We start from the raw sequence: 22,897 nt of genomic DNA on the forward strand, positions 1-22,897 counted from the left end.
CATCTCTTTTGATCTTGTCAGCTTGACCAGATGCAGCTTTCCTGTGACTATTTTTATGACTACACTGATGGATTTGGTCAGTTAAATATAGCCAAAATAGATGAGAGCTGCAGCCATACTTACTGAAGCTTCTGATTTTTCTACCTACTGAGCTACTAGACTTCTTTAATCAGGCTGTTTGGGTGGATTGAGGGCAAGCAAGCTTCGGCCCTTTGAGAACTGTAAGCAAAACTTGGTTTCTATTTTGTTCTAGTAAAACTTTTAAATATGGGTGTGTATACCCTTACATAGGAGGAATATTGAAATCGCAGCTATTCCTTCCCCAGTACATTTTTGATTATACTAAATCATCTTTAAAATCATGCCATTGCGTTGTTTAATCATAGTATTTTATGTTTAATAAAAAAACTATGAATCTTTCTCAGAGGAACATGCTGCAAATGGTCAAATTTAAGAGTGTCTTGTTTTAAATAATAAGAACATGTTATAGGATAATTAAGAACTTAGATTTTGGTGGTTTATCAATGTCCTTGCTCCTCCGAAAACCAAATACAAATGCATGCAAAACAGTTTTTTTGTCTGTCTGTCACTTACTACGTGTCTAAAATATCTTACTCATTAGCAAATATTTGATGTTTCCTGTATTATTTTAAAGCAGAAAATAAAACAAAAAATCCATTGTATAGATTAAAAACACCTCCCCCACACTAAACAGCATTTTTAATACTCTTTGAAGGCTGCATTCCCCCAACCTTGCCAAAATAAGTAAGTGCTTTCAATTAACAAAAAACTTGAAAATTAACTAGTTGATGTCAGTCATTTAGGGTAGTTATCATGGAATTTGCTTTGATCAGCTGAAGCTTCATTTTTTGGCTCTGAGGTTCATGAATCTGGTGAAAACACACAATAACATCACGTCTTTTATTATATTTGAATTTTGAAACTACTTTGGGACTCTTTTTCAGGTGTTAACAGTAATAGCCTAGTAATAGCTATAAAAGCAGATTGTTCAGCCTAACCAGCTGACAAAGATCCCACTTGAAAATCCACATTAAAAGCTTGCATTTTGTCCCAAAGGCTCTGTAATGAACAATCAGAAAAACTGAACTGCAGATCTGAAGACTTTCTACCACAACAAGGCTTAACTTTGTTAACCTCTCACAGGAGCCAAAATCATCAAGTGTTCTAAATTAAGTATCCTAATATGCCCAAGAGTGCTCAACCTATTGACCAATCGGATTGTAAGCACCCTGATGCATCTTCTATAGAAAAATACTCTTCTGTGATGGAGAACTTCATTTTCATGGTTTTATCATATCTGCTGAATAAGATCACTGATGTAAAATTTACTCTGAATAACATTTAAGTGAGATCTTAGAAGGTAAAAAAAAACTGCTTTTCAATAAATGTGGAACATACTGCAAGAAGATTTAAAAAACTGGCTACACTAATTGAACATTGCATTAAATAGCTATTTTGCATCTTCTGAGGATGAAATTGTTTGTATAGACTTTATTGGCGATGTTTTAAAATCTCCACACTGCAAACCAGGATTATTTGAAATTGTACATCTCTGGTCATTTTGTATCCTTTGACTTTCCATACTTTTCTCTTTTTCAAGCTGTCTCGTGTTAAGGTTTGAATGGTTGTCTTTTAAAACACTGCCCGGTCCAAAAAGCTCTTTCATAAGAGTGTTTTTTCTTTCTATTAATGTCCTATGAGTGTAATCTCCATCTTCAACTGGACTGGCCTTCTGCCTTGCTTTGATAAATTTACCAAATGATGGTTCATATGCACCAAATGAAGTTTTTGCCTTTGATGCTGTTTCACACTGGTGTCGACCTGGCTTGTTGCGAAAGCTGCCTGTGTTGGATATTGGACCTGAGGCTGGAATTCCCTGATGCAAGTTTTCAATGACTTCTGTAAAAGTATACTGTTTTTTCAATCTAGTGGGTGTTCTGTTCCTTTGAGTTGGAGTTACAGTTTTATTATTTGCTCCTGTGTTGTCACTTAACTGGTTACTTTTTTTCCTTTCTTCTTTTTCATTCTCATCCACTGCATCTTTTTCCTGATTACTCTCCCTTCTTGGGGCATCATCTGTAGATGGAGTTTGTTCATCATTTAGCAGTTTTTCTAGTTCTTTCAGGAAGTCAGCTTTCCTTTCTTGCACTTTTTTTTTCTTTGCTCTTTCTGTGCACTCAAAATGTATTTTTTCTTCCATCAGCTGTGTTTCTTCCCTCAAAAATACTGCAATGAAATAATTTTATTTAAGAACAGTCTTACTTTTTAATCATTGTTTTTTCTAATAATAATTTTAATGCTTTATTAGGAGCATTAGGCAACGTTAAGACACATTTATGTACATATTATCAGTCCTGTTTTACACAAGGTTATTCTCTCCCAGGTTCATTCACTGAAGTATATGGCAGAATGCCTGTTCATATGAACTTTGAGAAAAACAATTTAATTGACTAAAGCTAACAGACAAACCATTTTTTCATGATGATGTAGCACTCATGGCCAAATAGGTATATGAAGGCTGTTCCTCATTCAGAGAACTCCTTTTCCTCTCTTACTGGAGGGAAGATGTCATACTGATTACAGCAAGAGAGAAAACAGCAGCCTTTTGGTTCAGAGATAAGTCCCATCGCAGGGTGTGTCCATGTGTCTAGCAGGTTCACTACTCAAGCAAACAACTGATATTAGATAAGCACCTAGGGGCCCAAAGGAATTAAAAGCACTGGCAGAAGATCAGATAGCTTTGTTACACCTTTACAATATGGTGGACAAAAAACAAGTCTGAAGAGCAGTAAGGCCCTGATGACCTCAGATTTTACTGAGACAGAAGGTAGAAGGGGAAAGAAGGCAGACCTAGACCAGCCACTAGACACTATTCCTGTAGTAGGTATACATTGTTAGTCTCTCAGCCCACATCTGAAATTGTCCCTCTGCCGACCACATGATGGGGATCAGCAGTATTACTGACGAATGAAAGTCAGTTGTCAACCAAGCTGTTGTAGGCCACGCTCAGACAAGATGCCTGGTTTCTATGAACGTCACTGAGAGTGCTGTTAGAAGAACAAAAGTACAAGAGGTGCCCAGCTCCACTTGCTACACAAGTGCAGCAGCATCTCTAAAGTCGATTTCAATGGCTTTTAGTATTACATATTATTATTAAATGTCTTTATTTCAGGTTGGATGCAAGCTAAAGCCTATGATACCACTATATAGTATTGTATTTATTCTGTTTAGATAAAATCAAATGAGGTCTTTAAAAAGTATTGAATGTACCTCTGAATGTTCTATTAGAAGTTTCTGGCTTTAGTAGTTTCTTGGTTAGTCCAGTTTCTTCTTTCTTATGTGCTGCATCTTTGTGTGCTTCATGGGCCCTTCCATTTTGACTTGTGTTTTCTGTTGTCATTTTCTCCTACAAATCACAAGATAAGATGAAAGCAAACACATACCCTTGTACTCCTTTAAATGAAGTTAATGAACAATGAAATTATTTTTTTCTGAATAGAAAGGATTGTGTTTGGAATCGTTTATTCTGTTTACCATTATCACATGACTTATTTTTCCTGTGGCATAGTTGTACTAATGATGTGCCCTTAAACATTTAAAATATTAATACAGTTTTAATTAAAGATCAAGGCACATAACTACTTCTGAAGAACAAAATGACAAAATAAGGATATTCAGGTAGATAGCTTATGGAATAAAATATGATTTTGGAGCAAATATTTGAAATATTAAGGAAACTGGATCCAAATCTTTCGTACCTCAGTTAATAGAACTGCAATCTTTTCTCTTTCCTGCTTTTGATGATCCAGCTGCTGTAATGACTTAAAACTCTGCTTATCAACTTGCACTGATTTGTTTAAAATAAGACCTGTAGAAAATAAGGACATACTAACTGGGGAGAAACTCAACTATTTCTAAAACTATATTTGAAAAGAGGTTATCTAAAAATCTGATAGTAGTACTGCAGTGTAAACATCACTGACTAAATTTATTTACATAAGGCAATTTAAAAAGAACTAGAAGGCAGATAAATGTGTGACTTGATTTTTATCAAAATCCACACAGACAAAAATGTTAAAGTATGTTAGTCTTCTGATATCACAGTCCTCCATTTACAACATCACAGTTGGGGCCTTTGGAAATTATATGTCATAACAGAAAATCATAATTTTGTTTCTGGAACTAGATGAGCAGGACCCTACTTCCATTATTTTAATCAGAAACGGTATAAACAGCAGCTGAATTTCATGATGGTTGATACAGTGATAAAGCTGGAAAATAAACAAAAAAATAATGGGCCAATGCCACGGTGCTTAAGTAGAACACATGGAAACAATTGGTAAGTGCCTCCAAAACACATGGCCAATTACGCTCATAATGAGTTACGGTTAACATTCTGGTTGAGTACACTGGCTTTAATGGACCAAGTCCTTATTTCTCAAGATTCTAAACTGGAAACTGAAAGTGAAGGCCTGACTCTTACAAGACCTTATACATGCACGTAACTTTATGTGCTGTGAGTGACTACTGATACGCATGTTTTAAGCAGTTAAGCACTTAGGTTAGTATTTGAAGGCAAGATTTAGGGCTTAATGTGGAGCTTGGGTACTTACACTATTTGAAGAGTATACAATGGAGGGATGTAAAAAAATACAGCAAAAGGAAGTGTTGCTATGTGGACTTCATTTCTTTAATATGTTTTTTCCTTTCATATTCATGATTAGAGAATTTCTAATACTCATGAATGAACTGAATAAGGTAGGAATGCGATGATGTATGTCACAAGTAAATTTACATCTATTGCACTCCATTTGACACCAGGGCTGTCCAATTGGTGGCCTGTGAACTGCATGAAGCCCGTGAGGGATTAATGGGTGGCCTCCAGGCTCTTGCTCAGTCACTGTTCTCCCTATTAGCTGCTATTGCAGCCAAAGCAGTTTCTAGACTCCCTCTTCTGACTGCTTCTTCCTGCCTTGGCTTTAGAGGGCAAGGTAGAGTAAAAGTGGGGGAAGCAGAGGGTGAGTCTAGAACTGCATCCAGGTGATGCAGCAGTGGGTGCAGGGAATACCCCTGTGGGTGTGCCTTGTAGTGGGGGGGCAGGGATTACACTCAGCACAGCAATGGTTGGGGAAGTGGTGCCCATACAGATGTACAGTGCAGGAGTACAGGCGAAGATATATGGAGTGCCTGTCGTAGTCTAAGGCATGTGAACATCAGGGGCTTAGAAGCTGGACAGCATGGTTTCCTGGTGGTGTTATTCTTCCTTGAACTGTTCTTTTGTAGCTGTTGGGAATTATGTTAATAGATAACTTTTTTTTGGTTACTTAAGCAATCTAATGAATATCTGTGATTTCCTTTGCTTTTTGAACCTGTGATGAATGCTGCCTAGTTAGTTTAGAAGCATTTCCACTAGAAATCCCTTGAGCATTTCCAAGTTTCAGAACTAGGGGGAGTTATGTATCCAAATTGTACTATGTGATTTAAACTTTTCCTTCGGTAAGAAGCAAGCGTGGAAGAAAGTCTAACAGAGAAAATATAATTTTAATTCAGTTCTTAGGCTTATCAAACAAAATACTGGAATTTTCATGCACATGGTGACAAATCACAAGCCCCCCCCCCCCCCCCCCCCCCGGTGAGATCTTATTTTTATTTTAGGACAGTAAGAACTTAAACTGCACACTGTAGAACAAATGCAACAGCAAAAAAAAGAGGGAGTAAAACTTAAAAAGAACAAATGTTTATTATTGTGGTGCAACTAAAATTTGAAAACACACAATAAAATTGCCCCATTCTGAGTGGGGAAATAAATTTATGCCTTTAAGTACAATCATGTGAATGACCAGGGCAACAGTTTTCCTTCTGGCGTGCCATTTTGTTTTCTATAACTTTGGAGCAGTAATGTTCTGCCAGTATTTTAGGAAAAGTCTTCTTAAAAAACAAAACCAAGAAAACCCTTACCTTAACCCAGGAGAAAATCTGTAATTCAGGACACTGACAGACATTCAGTTAAAGGCACAATGGGATCCCAACACAATTGCTCCTGCCATGCCACATGTGCATGACAAGAGGTGCAGTCATGGGACTGGGGATCAGATCCCAGTTGCACCCTACTGCCAGTGCTGGGGGAGCCTGGGATCATGATCCTAGGCTTTCCCTGTGTGCTAGTAAGTAGTAAGCCATGCCTGGTATGTCCATCAGCAGGTCAGCACTCCCAGCTACAGCAGTGTTCCAGAGCTTGGAAGGGTATTTGTACACGCCCAGCCATGGAAGCACCAATCAGTTGACTGGCGCTCCCAACCTCAGGACCATACCAGAGCCTTGAAGGGCTCTGGTGTACTCCTGAGGCTGGGCGTGCCAGTCATCTCATCGGTGTTGGCAACACCTTCAATTTAAGACATGATGGGAATCAGCCACAAAGTTATTACATGTTCTCATAGTAATCTGTGTAGTTTATTCCTTGGTATATCATACTGTTAACTGCATAGTATGTGGCCAGGTTACTATTATAGACATGATTAATGGGTAAATCATGTCTTAAGTCTAAGATGTGCCAGGGGCCTCAGGGTTATGCAAGAGGTTTAATAAGTTTAGGAATCTGCTCTTTCCACACCATAGCCAATACGGATAGCAACACTCCCCACTAGCTTATATTAAATGCAACTTCTAGGAAATGTTCCTATTTTGTTCCAGGGGAATCTCAGGATTCTTGGGAACAGTTTACATTTACTATTTGGTGCACTCTTGTCTTTTCAAAAAAAGGGAATGCTACTTTTCAAAAGTAAGTTTATTATCTAAGGGGAAAATATCTCTAATGTTTATCTGAACATCTATGTGATAGAAATATTCTTTAGAATCGAGGGAACTCTTATTAGAACGGAGAGAGGGGTTCTGTAATAATGAGATCATTACAATCTCTGGTTGTCTGTTTGAATTTGCTTATGCTGACTAATCAAAGAGCAGCAAAACATACTGTGACAGAATGTGATTTCATTGTTATCTCTGTGTATTTTACTGTAATATCAGGCAAACTCTGTATATGTATTCATGTTATAATAATTTTGCATTCATCTGTTTCCCTGATTAGCTTGCATACTAGGGAAAAAGAAGTTAATTATGTTAGGCAGATCACCCCAGCTCTGGATCCAAAGTGATTTAGTAGTGGACAATGCTCCATCAAGCAACAAAGAGCTAATAGGCCTATGCTGATGCTCCAAGTGGACCCTCAAAAGCACCTGAAGAGATTCACTACTGTTTCTGGTGCCAGGGAGGCACTTAAGGCAGTATGCCTGGGAGAAGGTCCAGAAAAGGGAGATGCTCAGAGACCGGAGGAGAGTAGCCTGACAAGCTTGAGAACAGCTAGGACTGTTTTCAGGACAAACTGTTCAAGCTTTGGGGCCAAAGGACTCTGCTTGCTGTAATCCAATAGAAGTTTTTGTTTTAAAAAGATGACTGTCTCTGCATTCGACAGAGTCTACTCTGTTCCTTCGAGAGGTAAAATTTGTCTCTAGGAACTAAGCCAAAAGGTAGCTTTCTGAGGTGAGGTGTAGGAGGTCAAGTATCAAAGAGCCAGGGCTCACACTTTCCAGAGGCTACACTGAGGCTGGCTTCAAGGAGCATTGTGTAAGGTTGGGGAATCCCAAGCAAGTGTTCTTCTGGAGAACCACGACACAGAGTCTCTTTCTTCTCAGACAAGCTGACACTGAATATAAGGCTCGCTCCTAAACATTGTTTACATAGATGATGTCCAATACCTATTTCTTCAAAGGGCAAGCGGTATAAGTTTCAGTTCTGAGAGGGTCATAATGATTTAGTGGGGTTGGAATATTGCTGTAGCCATGAAGATCCAGAAAATGTACAAAAGGCAAGCTTTTTTGTGGTGTCTTTTATTGGACCACCTGCGTAGTTATTTGGGAGAGAGGCTAGACAAGCTTTTGAGCCCAAACTGATCTTCAGATCTGCAAAAAGGAACTTGGCTAAACTCCCCCAGCTATATGTTTCACACATTTTACAGACATTAGGGCTGGAATGGACCTTGGAAGATTGAGTCCAGCCCCCCCACCCAAAGGGCAGGAAGTTAGCTGAGGTCATAGGATCCCACCAAGATAAGCATCCAATTTGCTCTTGAAGGTGTTCAATGTAGGTGCTTGAACCACCTCCGATGGCAGGCTATTCCAGACCTTGGGGGCTCAGACAGTAAAGATATTCTTCCTTATGTCCAGCCTGAAACAGTCTTGCAGTAGTTTATAACCATTCGACCTTGTCATCCCTTGGGGCGCTCCGGTGAACAACATTCCCCCAGATACTGGTGGTCACCCCTGATAAAACTTATAGGCAGCCATCAGATCACCCCTCAGCCTGTGCTTTTCCAAGCTAAAGAGCCCCAGGGCTCTCAGCCTGTCATGATAAGGTCTGTTTTCCTGACCTCTGATCATGCACGTGGCTCTTCTCTGGACTCTCTCAAGCTTCTCCACATCCTTTTTGAATTGTGGGAACCAAAACTGGACACAGTACTCCAGCTGCGGCCTCACCAAGGCCGAGTACAAGGGGAGAATTGACGTCCCGGGATTTGCTTGAGAAGCATCTATGGATGCAAGCCAGCGTTTTGGTCGCTTTACTAGCCGCAGCATCACATTGCAGGCTTATGTTCATCTTGTGGTCAATGACAACCCCCAAGTCTCTTTCTTCCGTAGTGCTAGCTAGTGTAGCACTGCCGAGCCTATAAGGATGCTGCAGGTTTTTCCTCTTAAGGTGGAGAACCTTGCATTTTTCACTGTTAAACACCATCAGGTTCTCTTCCACCCATTTGCTAAGCCTGCCCAGGTCAACCTGGATCGCCTGCCTGTCTTCTGGTGTGGATGCTTTGCCCCAAAGTTTGATGCCATCGGCAAACTTGGCCAGTCCACTCCTGACTCCATTGTCCACATCATTAATGAAGATGTTGAACAATAAGGTCCAAGGCCAGAGCCTAGGGGGACCCCACTGGTCACAGGGCACCATGACTATTGACTTCTGTCAATTAACACCCCCTGGATCCTACCACAGAGCCAATTTCCCAGCCAGCAGATCGTGGTAGTCCCAAGGCTGCAACTGGCCCTTTTCACCAAAAGGTGATCAAGGGATACCAGATTGAAGGCTTTTTTGAAGTCGAGATATGACATCAATCTCTTCAATGTCAATCCAATAAAAAAAAATTACAGATACATCTTTGCCTCTACATAATGATTTATACATAGCTGAAATTTAGACACAGTCTACAGGGCTTAGGAAAACAGCTTATAAAAACACTATTTGAATTTATTTAAATTTTCTCGTGCTAGAGATGTAGCATCCCCTACCAAAACTAGCAGTTTGTTATGGACTACCATTTATGAGCCTCCATAACCCAATGAGCCCTTCAGATTTGGGGGGTAAACATAAGGCTGAGAAATCTCATCCTGTAAAATGCATCTATAATTTTGGCAATATTTTTCCCCTTAGTTTGTGTGTCAATCTCAATCTCAGATTCTTGATTAGAAGAGTAGTTCTCATGTGAATTGTGTGGCATGTACCAGGGAAACCTTGCCCCTACAAAAATCTAGTATCTTGAAGAACCTGCAGCTTCAGCTTGACTGTACATTCTGTACAGGATTCTGGAATCCATGTATGATGCTGCAAGCTGGACAGAGAAAATTTTAGTACTAACACTTTCATGATGAATGAACACAGGTGATCAGGAGAATATATTTATCTTATTGTTTTTCAGGTTTCATCCAACAATTTCAGACACCCCAGGCAGAGGAAAAGAATGAGTTGCTATAATCGAGAGTGATACTGGACAAAAAGCCACACTCAAGGAAAAATACTGCAATGAAGAAGACAGATAAATTTAGAACCTACAGGATCATTTTAGTAAAATCTTATAATATGATTTCCTCTGTCATGAATGTACATCTAGAGACAGACAGTCCCCGACTAGGTGACACCACTGAGATGCATTAAATTAGTTCATGCAATGGAAGACAGCTCATGGAATTATGCCAAGAAAATGATTCTCTGACGGGAATATTTTTCCCCATAATAAGATTTAAAATACTACTTGGATTTTTCCAGATAGTATAATGAAGAACCAGACAGATTACTTCTGCAATAATCTTCATTAATTACTTTTGGATGTTTAGGTATGTTTCTGCACGTGTTCCTATGCTGCCTTTCTTACCGCACTGTCATTTAGTATTTCCTTTTGGCAGAGTAACAATACTGACAGTCTTGAAAGATTCTGTCTTTGATGACATGGGAAAGACTTGGAGAACCACCTTCAATGCTTATTTTAATATCAGTGAGAATGTAACCGGGATTTTCCAAGGGTAGAAAGGAGCAGGTTTACCATGTTCTTATAGGATGTCAACACCAAAAGGAAACAGGTAAAGCTGAATATTCTTAGTACTAGCTGGTTGAAGCAACTTAACAATAGAAAGAAAAAAAAAGCTACTGTAAGAAGCTAGCTGAAGTGGAGACAAAGACCAGAAGTAACATCATGGTTGGAAGGAATTCCCATTTAATTTTTCTGGATGATATTAGTTCCACCTGTTTCTCCTCAACAGAAAACTCATTACAATTGGTGGGAATCTGAATCATAGATGTTTGATTTTCTAGAACTGTGAATGTATAAATTTCAGGAAGAAATGATATTTTTATCCTGTTAACATTTCAGTTATTTAAGTTATATACAGACTGTCAGAAATAGGGTTTGTATTATTTTTAAGCGTTTTAAGAATGTGACGATCAATTTTTCTACTTAAGAGATTAAATGCTAAATTTCAGCCTAAAATATTTTTGCAGATAAATTCATAATATTTCATAGGTCCCACAAATAAAATCCTGATATACTTTTAATTACCAAGATGCTAAAGGGCACACCTCAAGCTGACTCTATTGTATAAAAGCTGAAATTGTGTGTCCTGCTGTTTCATTGCTGATAAACAGATCACAGATTTAAGGCAACAACAATACTTAGGACTCACTGTCTTTATACTTTATTTCTAAACCTTCTGTAAAAGCATTAACAGACATAAAATTATACACTATACAAGCACTAAATAAATGTAAAGGTCATTAAATAAGTGTAAAATTTGGCTGAAAGTGCGTAAGCTGGGTTAAAAATTAAAAAGGTTTTCTTAGTTGCATCCATAAAATATATGAACAGAGAAAAAAGCAGTTGGTTGTCCAAGCTGTGTGTACAATAACCTATTTTGCTTACATATACAGACAACCCCTGCTTAGCGCTCTTAATTGGTTCTAGAAAACACAAGCGCTAAGCAAAACCACACTAAGTGAAATCCATTTGCCCATAGGAATGAACGTAAATATAGGCAACTAGTTACTGCCGCTTCTCCCCGCAAGCCTGCTGGCTGCCCCAGTCCTATGTGCCAGCCAAGGCCTGCATTCCTGCTGACCCGCTGGCCCTGGTCCCGGGCACCAATGTAGGCCCTGCACTGATGCCTGTCCGCCCCACTCACCGCCACTACCTCTCCTCACCCACCCACCTGCCTGTCCGCCTGCTGGCCCCACGTGCCAGACTGGACACCGGCACTCCTACCCCACTCAGGGTATAGGCCCCTTCTGGCCCTGGCCCTGGGTCCCACACTCCTGCTGCCCCAGCCTGGGTGCAGGCCCCGGGCACCAGTGTAGGCCCCACACTCCTCATCATCTCCGCTGCTTTAGCTGGTGAACTCAGGTGGTGGAGCAATCCACAGGAGCATGGCGGATGTTTGCAACCAGCGAGGAGCAGAGGGGTTTGCAGCATCCCTGCTATGTGCCCAGTCAACTAAACCCCACCCCGCTCCCAGCCGGCTGCAAAACAGCTCCCCATGGGATGCTCCACTGCCCCACCAGTCTGTATTCACCAGCCGTGCCTGGCTCCTCCTCCCCAAACACACACTCACACCTGCCCCTCCACTCACTGCACTTGGTGCCACTGTCACCGCTGCTTCTCCCCGCCTTCTAGCCAAAACTCGCTGATTCCACTGAGTGCTATAGCGAAGCTGGCGGAGTGCTCAGTGAAATCAGGTATCAATTTTAAATGAGTGCTATAATGAAATAGCGCTAACTGAAACCGTGTTAAGTGGGGGTTGCCTGGAGGTGCAATTGATAACTCTATTTCAGAAAATTTCTCTCACTTCCAGTGATAAAGCCACATGAGTACCACCTTAAAATAAAACAAAAATGAAAAGAAAAGAAAATACCTTTTTTATGAGGGACTGGATCAGCTTTGTCCTGTATACTTTTGAACATCTGATTTGTGTAGATATTTCTTATACCAAGCTCTCGTTCCCTTTCCTAAAAAAAGATCCATACTGTCAAACTCCTAACATACATTAATGATTTCTTTTTTAACAACTTCACTTCCTCATTTAAAATAATTAATTAACGTATTATTCATGAAAGTAAAGAACAATTGGCTTTGGTACAAGACAGACATACTGTAGGAAGATGCCTTGTAAAAGCTTTCTTTCAAGCACCACTCTACAAATACATTTTGTCCTGACGCACAGTATGTTTCAAAGCTCTTCTTTTCCTACTGAAACACATTAATACACATCAAATACACGAGACAAATTTCACTATTTTTGTACCCACTTTGCCTGGACATTTTGAATAACAGGAATATGCAAGTAAAATACAGGTGCAATATTCTGTGTCTAAGACCTACAACCTTAAAGATATTTAGGTACCTGATTTCTGTTAAAATCAATGGGAGTTAAATGTCTCTGTAAAGATAATCTTGACCTCTGACAAGCAGGCATATGCCATGACTAAGGCAGCCTCACAGATTGAGTCTATAAAACCAGTCTTAACAGAATGATTTAGGAGGATCCCTACAATAGTATCCTTGCAGAATCTTGATCCTTCCTAGGAATGTGGTTGCAACTGGATGAGTGGATTTATTACTACATATTTAGGTAAAGACAAGTCATAGCTATACTATAAGAAGCAAATTAGGTTGGTACCATATTTTTTTTGCACACAACACACTTTTTTCCACAAAAGTCAGATGCTGGAAATTGGAATGTGCATTATATGCAAGAAATATAGTAACAGCAGGTACTCCTGTATAATGGATAAACCTGAAAGTAAGATCTGCAGCAATATGCAAGAAGCAGAACAATGAGCAGGCTTGGCTCCCCAGCTTACTGGCGACTCATAGGGGGTGCATGTGTACCCTCTGAGTTTGGTGGTGTACCCGCTAAACCCTCAGTGGTGCACCCCCTGCTGGTGGCATCTGCAGGTGGTTGCTAACCACTGGTCAGTGCTTGCCACCCTCTTCCCCCCCCCCCCGACACTGCTGTAGCTGCCTGCAGGCAGTCACTGTGCCCCCCCAGCCTCTGGGGGCACACAGCATTCATGCCCCAGCTGCTTCTACTCCATTACTTACTACAAGGAAAGACCTTTTTTCTTCATCCTGTCTTTCGTAACGAGTTATGTATTATATTCCAAGACATGCTGTATGCATGATAATACAGTAATGATGTAAGTATTATATACTTTTCCCAATTGATGCTGTTTATTAACAGATAACGGATTAACTTGTTTCATTATTTTTACTAAATATAACAGCAAACTGACAGGGAAGGCATAATTTGTCAAAAACAAAAAACTGTTTTAGCTAAAATACATAAAACCCTAGAAACATTTCTATTGGCCTACTTGTCCAAGCTTATCTTTACAAACTGCAAACTTGAAGCCAATTTTGATTGGAGAAATTTCCTACACAGGAATCTAACAAAAGAATCAGACATTATATGTTGGTGTAGATTAATAAAAAAGTAACAGATAGATATTGTTATTTGATGCAATGTTACTAGATCAATGATACCATATTTTCTCACATACATTGCATACATTTTTTTTCAAAAAGCATATGCTGTAAATCAGAGTATCCATTATATGCAAGATATATGACAGGAACAGTTTCTTCTTACCAGGCAAAAGTGAAAATCTGTATTCCATCCACAGGGCAGAATACTTAGTAGTCTTGGCTTCCTATCTATGGCTACTCAGTTACTTACTACAAGCAAAGATATATTTTTCCCCCTTCATTCTGCCTTTCAAAACGATGTGCATCATACTTGAGGGCATGTTGTACATGCGAAAAATATGATATTTCTTCCAGTTATTGGTCTAATAAAGATTTTGACATGTTGATCTAATGACAATTTAACTTGTTTTACATTTTGACTTATTGGCAGTATACAAACTTTAAAAAGTGCAACATTTGTCCCATTATTATCTTATGTAAAAATATAAACAAGATGAGAAAAATGTTTGAGATAACACCCTATAAAAAAAACCACATCTCAACCCCCGAATACCTTAAGTTTTTGGTGAAGACAAGTCATTTCCATTTGCAAGGCCTCTGTAATTGTCCGAGCTGCTATACTCTTTTTACTCTCAGCTGCCATTTGTTGATTAAAGATGCTGTTTTTCAGCTTCAGCTGCTTTTCTAAGCCCTGAAGACATTTAAGAACACAGGTGTACTCAATATAGTTGATGAAAATTTCAGTTCATGTCAGATTTAACACACAAGCTTATTAACATTATGAAAAATTAAAGTTTTAATAAATACTCTACTGTATATAAGATCCAATATTAAAAGTTTGTAATACTACAAATACTGTCTCTCAAAATCTATATTTAAAATGAACAAAAGCTTATTTCAAAGCTAATTTTACCAAACAAAATACACTGGTACTCACGAATGAAAAAATAATTTCTTATAATATATTGCTAATGTGTTCATTCCAATTTAATCTTTTTTAAAGACCTGATTTTCTTTTACACCAAGGTAACCTTATTTACACTAATTTTTTTTTACACTTATTTACACTAAAACTGCCAACAATACAATCAGGTCCTTTATTATTTAGAATCCAGAGAATATATTGAGTATTTAATGCAGTGTGTCAATATTAAAATCCAAGCACTCAATCATCCAGTCTTTCAATGAGTAAGATCTTCCATTAGCTCTCATTGAGAGCTCTACAAATAGGAAACTGCAAATAGAATCTGAATTCTTTACAATTTCGACTTTTTACGCATGCAGGAAATCTCAAACTTTGTTTTTTCCCATAATGCAGATTACAATTACCTGAACCTCCAACCCTTACCCCCTGGCAGTCCCTGCACTGATTGCTTCTATGCTCCAAGTGTATCATGGGCTGGGGTGGGGGGAAAAAAGCAAGATGCAAGGTAGTGCTTTTTCAGCCCAGCTTGTTTCCCTGCTCCTCCTATGCTCTCAGATTTGGCAGGGGGCCACAAGGAATGGTAGCTCCAGTATTCAAGTCCCTGGAAGAGCAGCCACAGCAACAGAAGACGCTTTTCCCTCCTCATGTAGAAATGGGAGCAGCAAGGGTCAGATGGCAGAAACAGCAGGGAATAGCAGGGTTCTGCCCCCAATATTTGCACCTGTCACCAGCCTCTACACCAGCAATCACTGTCACTCCCTTCCACTTTCTTCTGGGACAACTGCATCCACCATCTCCAAGCTCCTGGGTCTGTTCTACTGAGCAGCCCCTGCCAGCTCTGAGCACTCTGCATCATCCCCTGTTATGCTATCGGGGTGCCCCATCTGCTCTGGCACCCCACGAGATCCTTTTAAGGGTGATACAGGGTGTAAGGAGGTAAGAAATAAATTAGTCTTTAAGTGGGATGCCACTAAATTCCAGTAAGTTAAGGAATGGTACCTTGAGTCTAAAAAGGCTGAGAAGCACTGGTTTAACCCTTGTACTCAAGGAAGGCATTACTTTTATGGGTCTATAGCAAGGCCCACAAGAATTGTGTCTATGAATTGCAGAATGAAAGAATGATAAACAGCTATCTCCACTAGAGAAGGGTCACTGAAATGCAGAAGATGACATAAAAAGCAGGTAAATAGGAGTTCTAATTTTGAAGTAAGGCTTTGAAGAGCTCCCACACAAAAACAAGAAAAAGATGTATTTTTATGAATCTATGAGGAAGTTGTCTTCGTCTTCTTAAGGTCACTACTCTTTTTTCTCAATTTTCTAATCCTTATTATGAATTTTTTTTTTGTTTTTTTTGTTTCCTCATGCATCTTCTCTGTACCTTGTTTGCTTCTGGAAGCATATTCCACCCTAACAGGGATCCTGTCTAATCAAATGTCATAATATCAATTTTTATACTACGCTTTTCGTAGAAAAACTTCAAATCACTTTAGAGATATTCATTACCATAGCCTCCGTAAATTATTGTCCCTTCTTTTAACAGATGGGTAAACTAATGCTAAATTCACTGCTTTGACCAACATTACATATATGAAATCAGATCTAGTCCTAAAACTAGGACTCCTGGCTTGTTCAATTCATTGGTCAACAGTTGCCCTACACATAACAGTAGTGAATGGGAGTACAGAGTGAACAGAAGACTACACTGGATATAGATTTACTGTAGCACACCATAATTTAAGGTAATAGGGCAACAGCTTGACTTAAGTCCTAGAAATCTTTACTTCCAAATTTAACTCACTACTATATATTTGCAAGATTTTACTTTAAAAAAATGGATCATTCTTTTAATATTATTTGGAGATTGCTGATCCAAATGAGTGCTGAATTTCTACTTTTCCATGCTGTACTCTAAAAATTCATTTTATGTGTACTGATCAACAATTTTGCATCATTCTTGTGCAATTATTTCCTATCATAGTACTAAAAATATAAATACATGTTGCATATTACCTGTATTTTTTTATCACTGGCTTCCATTTTTTCTGTAAGGACTGATAATCTGCGAGTAAGTTCCCCTCTCTCTGCGAGATTCTTGTCTTCTGAAATTGTATGCAATGTTTGCAAAGCATCTTTAGTCCTTAACAGCTCTGCTTCAACTTTTCTAAGCTTCCTCAATGTTTTTCGCTCCTGCTCCTGAGACTTCCTAAGAAGTTCCCTTAGACTTCTGACCTCATTATAATGTCTTGCTATAAGATTGGGCAAGTTATTCTCTGCATTTTCATATTTACCTATTGCTTTCAAGTGCCGGTATTGAAGCTGTTTCAGAAGCTGATTTTCTATATGTGAAGCTTCTAGTTTATGCTGGAGATCTGACAGTTCATTTTTCAGTTCTTTAATTTTGTGAAGTCTTGCCGAAAATATGCGTTGAGCCAGAACATCTTTTTTCTGAGAGACGGTGGTATTCCGATTGCTTAAGAATGAAGTGTTCTGGTGTTGCATCTTCTTAAGTGGCAATTTTTTGCTTCCTGCATTCAGATCAAAACAGATAAATCATGATACATATATTATTTAAGGGTGGATAAGGCGTAACTTTACTATTCTTATAATAATAATTCTGGTTATCCTAAGATTTTTAAATGTAGCATATATGACATTGCCTATAATCCATACCACAATTCCTTTATTCACATATTTCATCCAGATACCCGCAGAGCAGAGATTTTTCCTGACTGCACTTGGCCACAACTAAAGTCAAGTCCATATCAAGTCCAAATGTTTCCTCATCTACTTATTCTGTTAGACCATCTTTGTTCTATTTAGCCATAGTTTTTTATTTTAGCAAAGAGAATACATAAGAGCTTCTTTTGAGGCAAACAAAAGCACTCTATGAATCAACTGGTACAATGTCCTTACAAAAGCATCTCCAAAGCCAACTGAAACTAAGTTTCTCTCTCAGTCATTCAGTGGAATCAATGTGCTCTTAATTTGGGAATCAGATGTATATATAGGTCTGATTTGACCCTTTTGAAAAGACTCCCATTAACTTCAGTGAAACTAGATCAAACCATTGATTAGGAAAATTCAATGCATGACAGAAAAGGAAGAAAATGTCAATTTACTGTACCTGCAAAAACTCAGAAAATAAAGTTATGGCAATAATATTTATTTCAACAACTCTGCATCTAGTAATCACCTAACCAATTGTAGCACTTTCAAGCCATTTTAAAAAATGATAAACAAAAGTCTACAAATACATATATAGTGTTTTTTTCAATCATCAAGCATTCAGATTAGTTATATAGCTTTGCTTGCCACATACTGCATTTGCTAAATATTCTCGATCACTTGACATTCTAAATTACCACTGCTTGCTTCGTTGTCCTTTCATAAAGTAAAACTGGACTAGACTGGGATTTATAAGTCTTAGGCTATAAACAGATGCCTTATTAGAGCAGTGATTCTCAACCAGGATGCTGGGGCACCTTTGGATTCCCTAGATCCTTTGACGGGAGCCATGGGAAATGTGAGGAGATAAGCAAAAAAAGGGCAGGCTAAGGCTCTCCTTGCCTTGAGTCCCTTGCCCCCACTGACTGATGCCTCTGCAAGGGGGTAAACACTGTAATCAATTAGTTTTGGAAAGGGGATGCCACTCTGTTCCTAAAAGTTATGGAGGAGTGCCTTGAATCTAAAAAGATTGAGAACCACTGTATTAAAGGCAAATCTGATCGTCTGACCCAGATCAGAACAGATGAGGCTCAATCATTTATATACCTTGCCCTTCCTACATGCATTGCTGCTCCTCTGCCAGTAGGTAGAGAACAAGAGCACACTTGTCCCTGGAATGACCCTACAGATGCACAGAGCCACATCCTGGGAAAAAGCATTAACACATTTTTATCTTTCAGAGAGACTTGGTCTAGGACAGTGGATGTGTATGTCTGTAAGATTCCAGGACAAATTCCATGTCTGTTTACAGCTTTACTGTTTACTTCACTTGTATTGATACGTTCAATTTCTTAACAGTTCTAAAGCATTCCAGGCAGCACCCCACTAAATGGTTATTCTTATAATTTATATAGAATTCAAAATGTCCTTGCCATTTGCAAGAAAAATTGGCAGACAAGTTCTGTGACTCAAACCCCATGGGATATAAGGGATAGATACAGTTAAGCATGCCTATTAAACTATTTGCTGGAGCAGGTAGAATGCATTTAAATGAAAATTATGGATTTTCAGCAGCAAATAACGATCAAGTTAAGCCAGCTTGTGTCTTTTAATTCCATGGCTTCTCTGTTGAGTTTTATTAATGTATTTATTATTTTCATTTTATAACTTTGTATTATGTGGTTTTTGCTGCCTGTTTATTAATAAAGCCCTAAGCTGGAATTTCTGGTCAAAACCAAAAAGAGTTTAATGGTTGGGGCTCTCAGCTGGAACATAAGATGCTGTTACAAGTCCATGATTTTAGTCAGGACTTGAACCCAGGTCTTCCACAACCCACGCAGGAGTTTTAACCACTGAATTAAAGCCTTTCTTGAAGTATCAACCCCTCTCTCCTTCTCCTATTTTTGAAAACTCAAAAATTTTTCCAAGATAAGAAAACCAGCTCCTTTCTGGCTCTAATCACCATAAAAACTGCTGCTGAATGAAAATAGTTCCACTCTTATATTATTCGGCTATTGGTAAAAAAAAAAAAGTTTTCTCGTTACCTTTGATTTGATAACCTTGTCGACCACATTTGGTTTTTTTCTTTTTCTGTAGCTTCTTCTCTTTGATTCTTGGCATTTTTAAAGAACTGTTGCTGCTGGCTGATTCTGTACAGTCAGAGAAAAAGTCCTCAGAATAGCTCGCATGAAAATGTTGACTGACTTCCATATTCTCTGCTGCATTGGCAATAGTCATTAATTCTGCCAGAACTACCTGTTCTGATGCTCTCCCTAATACAATCATTAGTGCTGCTTCTTGAATTAGGGACTTCTTGCACTAACATACGGAGCAAAGAGTCACCTGAGTTCATCAGTGTGTTGCCAGTAGAAGACATTGGGATTGACCTACCAGAATCAAAATGTTGATCACTTATACACAAAACTTGAGGGGGGGGGGAAACATGGCATTTATTAACCTCTTTAATGTACATTATTTATTCTTTAATCCAATAAAGATAGCCAGTTTCAGTATCTGAAAGAAGGTAAAGATTTAGCGACCCAGAAAGATGTTAAATATAATCTGTTATCTCAGAACTTGTACGTTCTCAGTGGATGAACATCCCTTAATGAATGTAAATAAATACCATAGTTGCAGTTTCCCTGTATGCTAATATACTATCAGTGTACTTGTTTGTTTACTGCTTAATAGAATTTAAGAGGTAGTTATGTTGACCTGGGATTGACAAAAAGTTCACTGAAACTAGTATAATTCAATTAAATAAATGTTTTATACGGCCTAGGTAGATGTCATCCAGGAACTGATCTCTTAACGGGCATTTCTGCATTTTTACATGCATTCCTAACACTCCATTGCAAGAGAAAACAACAATACAATCATAAAAAAACAGAAGACCCTTGAAAAAGTGGATGACCTTTTTCCTCTAAGATTCAAGATCACCTTTTGCTGACAGTAAGCGACATGTACTTCTCGCTGACAGTAATGTATAACCACGAAACCAGTCTCAAGTAGCCCAAGCTTGCTCTGTACCGTGTTTTGTAATTTTGTAAACGGCAAGAGGGAAAAACCTAGATGCCATGCAACAATGTAGCAATACAATGCTTAATGTATAAATACCAAGCTGTAAACTCAGTTCAGGGGAGCTCTTTGTCTTTGTGACTGAGTACCCCTCCTGCAGAGCAATAAATTTGTGACAGACACTCCCTCGTTCTTTGCAAATTGATCGCAGCTAGGAACGAGCCCAGAGATGGGACGTGGCCAGTGCTCCTTGGTGTATGAGCACACCCTTCAGTGTATGAGTGCTACGCAGTAGCTGACCAATTTCCTCGACATCATCCATGTTATACAACTCCATCTGGACTCCATCCATGTCAGTTTACTTCCTTTTTTTCATCCTTGATCCCCAACATGAACTAAGTAATGAATTATAACTGAATACTGTTTTGCCTTACATATGTATTTGTGTAGTAGGCTGCATGCAGAGTTAGTGTTATTATACAAGTGAATCTATATCAGAGATTCTAATAAGCATATAAAATATTTCCCTTCAGGATGAAAGCTGTCATATTGCCAGCCAGGAATCATTTAACAGTATATAATACGCTTGAGTGCTTTTGAAAAGCCACTTCTTAAGCACCTGAACATCTTTAGTGTAATGCCTTCATAAGAGATGTGCCTTTCACTGTCCAATCTGTATCTGTTAAATTTGATCAACTGGGTCATTACAGAAGAGGTATAACACCTAAATGAGTGAGGGGATAATGGCAGCATCTGGACAAGACTCTGAGTGAAGTTGTTACTAAGCAGTCATTTAATACTAGCATATGTAAGAACTAAATGACTGTTCACTAATGAGTTACTGCACAGTAGCATCCCCAAATGGCTTTCTGGTGACGCTGACTGCATAATAGCTTGTTAGGACTGCACAGTAGGATTGTGTCAGGCTTCATGCCACACAACACTAGTGTGCAGTCATAATGAGCTATTGTGCAAAGTTGGTGTCACCAAAAAGCTGTTTGGTGACACTATTGCGCAGTAGTAGTGAGCTACTGCAGTCAGCGCCTCCTGTAGACACAGCCAGTGAGGATAAAAGGATAAACTTTTCCACCAAACTAAGACATTTGCAGATTAATGAGGATTTGACTAATCCTTAAGCTCTTGTTCCCCCAAATGTAGCTATGTTTCATTTGAAAAGGGGAAATCCAGGAGCAAGGGTTATTGGCCCCAGCAGTCCTTCCTCCCCAGAGCAGGGGGGCTGGACCTCATGATCTCACAAGGTTCCTTCCAGCCCTAAACTTCTGTCCATCCGTGTGTCATCTTCCCCCCACCCCTCCCATTTTCAAGGAAAATGACCTTTCTGGAGTTTTTCAGAAAACAGCAACTTTCACCAAACAGGGTGTTTCCCCCAACAGTCTTTCTTCCTGACACAATACCAAAAGCAACAGCAGACACTGCCTGATAAAGGGGGATTGTGCTCCAAAGCTTACAAAGAATACATTTTCCAACTGAGTTGGTCTGAATAAAAGATACCAGCTTGACCAAAAGATATCGGTTTGCCTGCTCACGCCGGCGGCACTGGAGCCCAGCCCTCCCCACGAGCTACGCAGGACCCCCAAGCCATCTCTGGCCCTACAGAGGTTGCAGTGAAGCTTTTGTGAGCACGCCCAGAAAGAGGACGCAACAAAAATGGCGGACACGCTCCCTCCTGCCCCAGGGACCCCGGAGGAGGGGGGCGGGGATGTCTGAGCGGGAGCTCGTGGCAGTTCCCCTCATCACCCTACCCCTCCTCCTCCCCACCGCAGAAAATCTGGCGTCCTTTCGTGCCCACCCTCGAAGCATTGGTTACCCTGAGCGCCGCCCTTGGCCGTTGTCGGCGCGCCGCCGTTGTTCCGTTGCTATGGGAACCAGCCGCTGGGCTGGCGCGGAGCATCCTGGGACTTGTAGTCCCACGCTGATGGCCAGAACTCCAGGGTTGGTTCCCTGATGTTCCGCCACGCCCCCTCCCTCTTGGAGGCGGTGACGTCACGGATGTCAGCCAATTGCATGCAGCGACGCTCCCCCTCCCCCCCCAGCACGAAGGAACTCGCCTCAACAGGGAATCTGGTCGAGCCCCTTGCCGTGCCAGAGATGGGGTCCTGGTGCGCATGCGCGCCGTTCCCAAGCTAGGGGTAGAACCTGCTGTCCCAGCTTGGTGTCTCCCCATATGGGGATTTGAGGCATAGACTCTTGCTTCTCAGCCAGGGGGCTGTGGCACCTCAGGGTGCCTTGGGAGCACTTGCAGGATGCAGCTGCACAGGGACAGCGGCTGGGAGCCCTGGGGCAAAGCAGAAATGGTGACTTCTGCAATCACAGCAGCAGGTCCCTTGATTTTTTTTTTTTGTGCCTCCCCTCAAGTCAGTGTCCAGGGCAGTTGCCCCATCACACCACCCTAGTGCTGCCACCTCTGCTATGCAATGTCAGCACCTTTGGATGCAGAAACGTGGGTCACAGGA

The 22,897-nt window shown here is 39.9% G+C and overlaps 1 protein-coding gene across 1 annotated transcript; it reads right to left on the reverse strand.

The window, feature by feature from the left end:
• Positions 1-533: 533 nt before the first annotated feature.
• On the reverse strand, positions 534-19,848 carry LCA5L (lebercilin LCA5 like). Its single transcript, XM_090060879.1, has 7 exons — positions 19,451-19,848; positions 16,752-17,266; positions 14,370-14,507; positions 12,243-12,336; positions 3,780-3,889; positions 3,292-3,427; positions 534-2,247 (listed from the first exon to the last, which is right to left on the reverse strand). The coding sequence occupies exons 1-7, from the start codon at positions 19,689-19,691 to the stop codon at positions 1,472-1,474; spliced, it is 2,010 nt and encodes a 669-aa protein (XP_089917005.1). The 5' UTR covers positions 19,692-19,848; the 3' UTR covers positions 534-1,471.
• Positions 19,849-22,897: the final 3,049 nt, after the last annotated feature.

The sequence above is a fragment of the Crocodylus siamensis genome, chromosome 1, assembly GCF_052110815.1.
Source record: "Crocodylus siamensis isolate JL-2025a chromosome 1, ASM5211081v1, whole genome shotgun sequence".
Lineage (NCBI taxonomy): Eukaryota > Metazoa > Chordata > Crocodylia > Crocodylidae > Crocodylus > Crocodylus siamensis.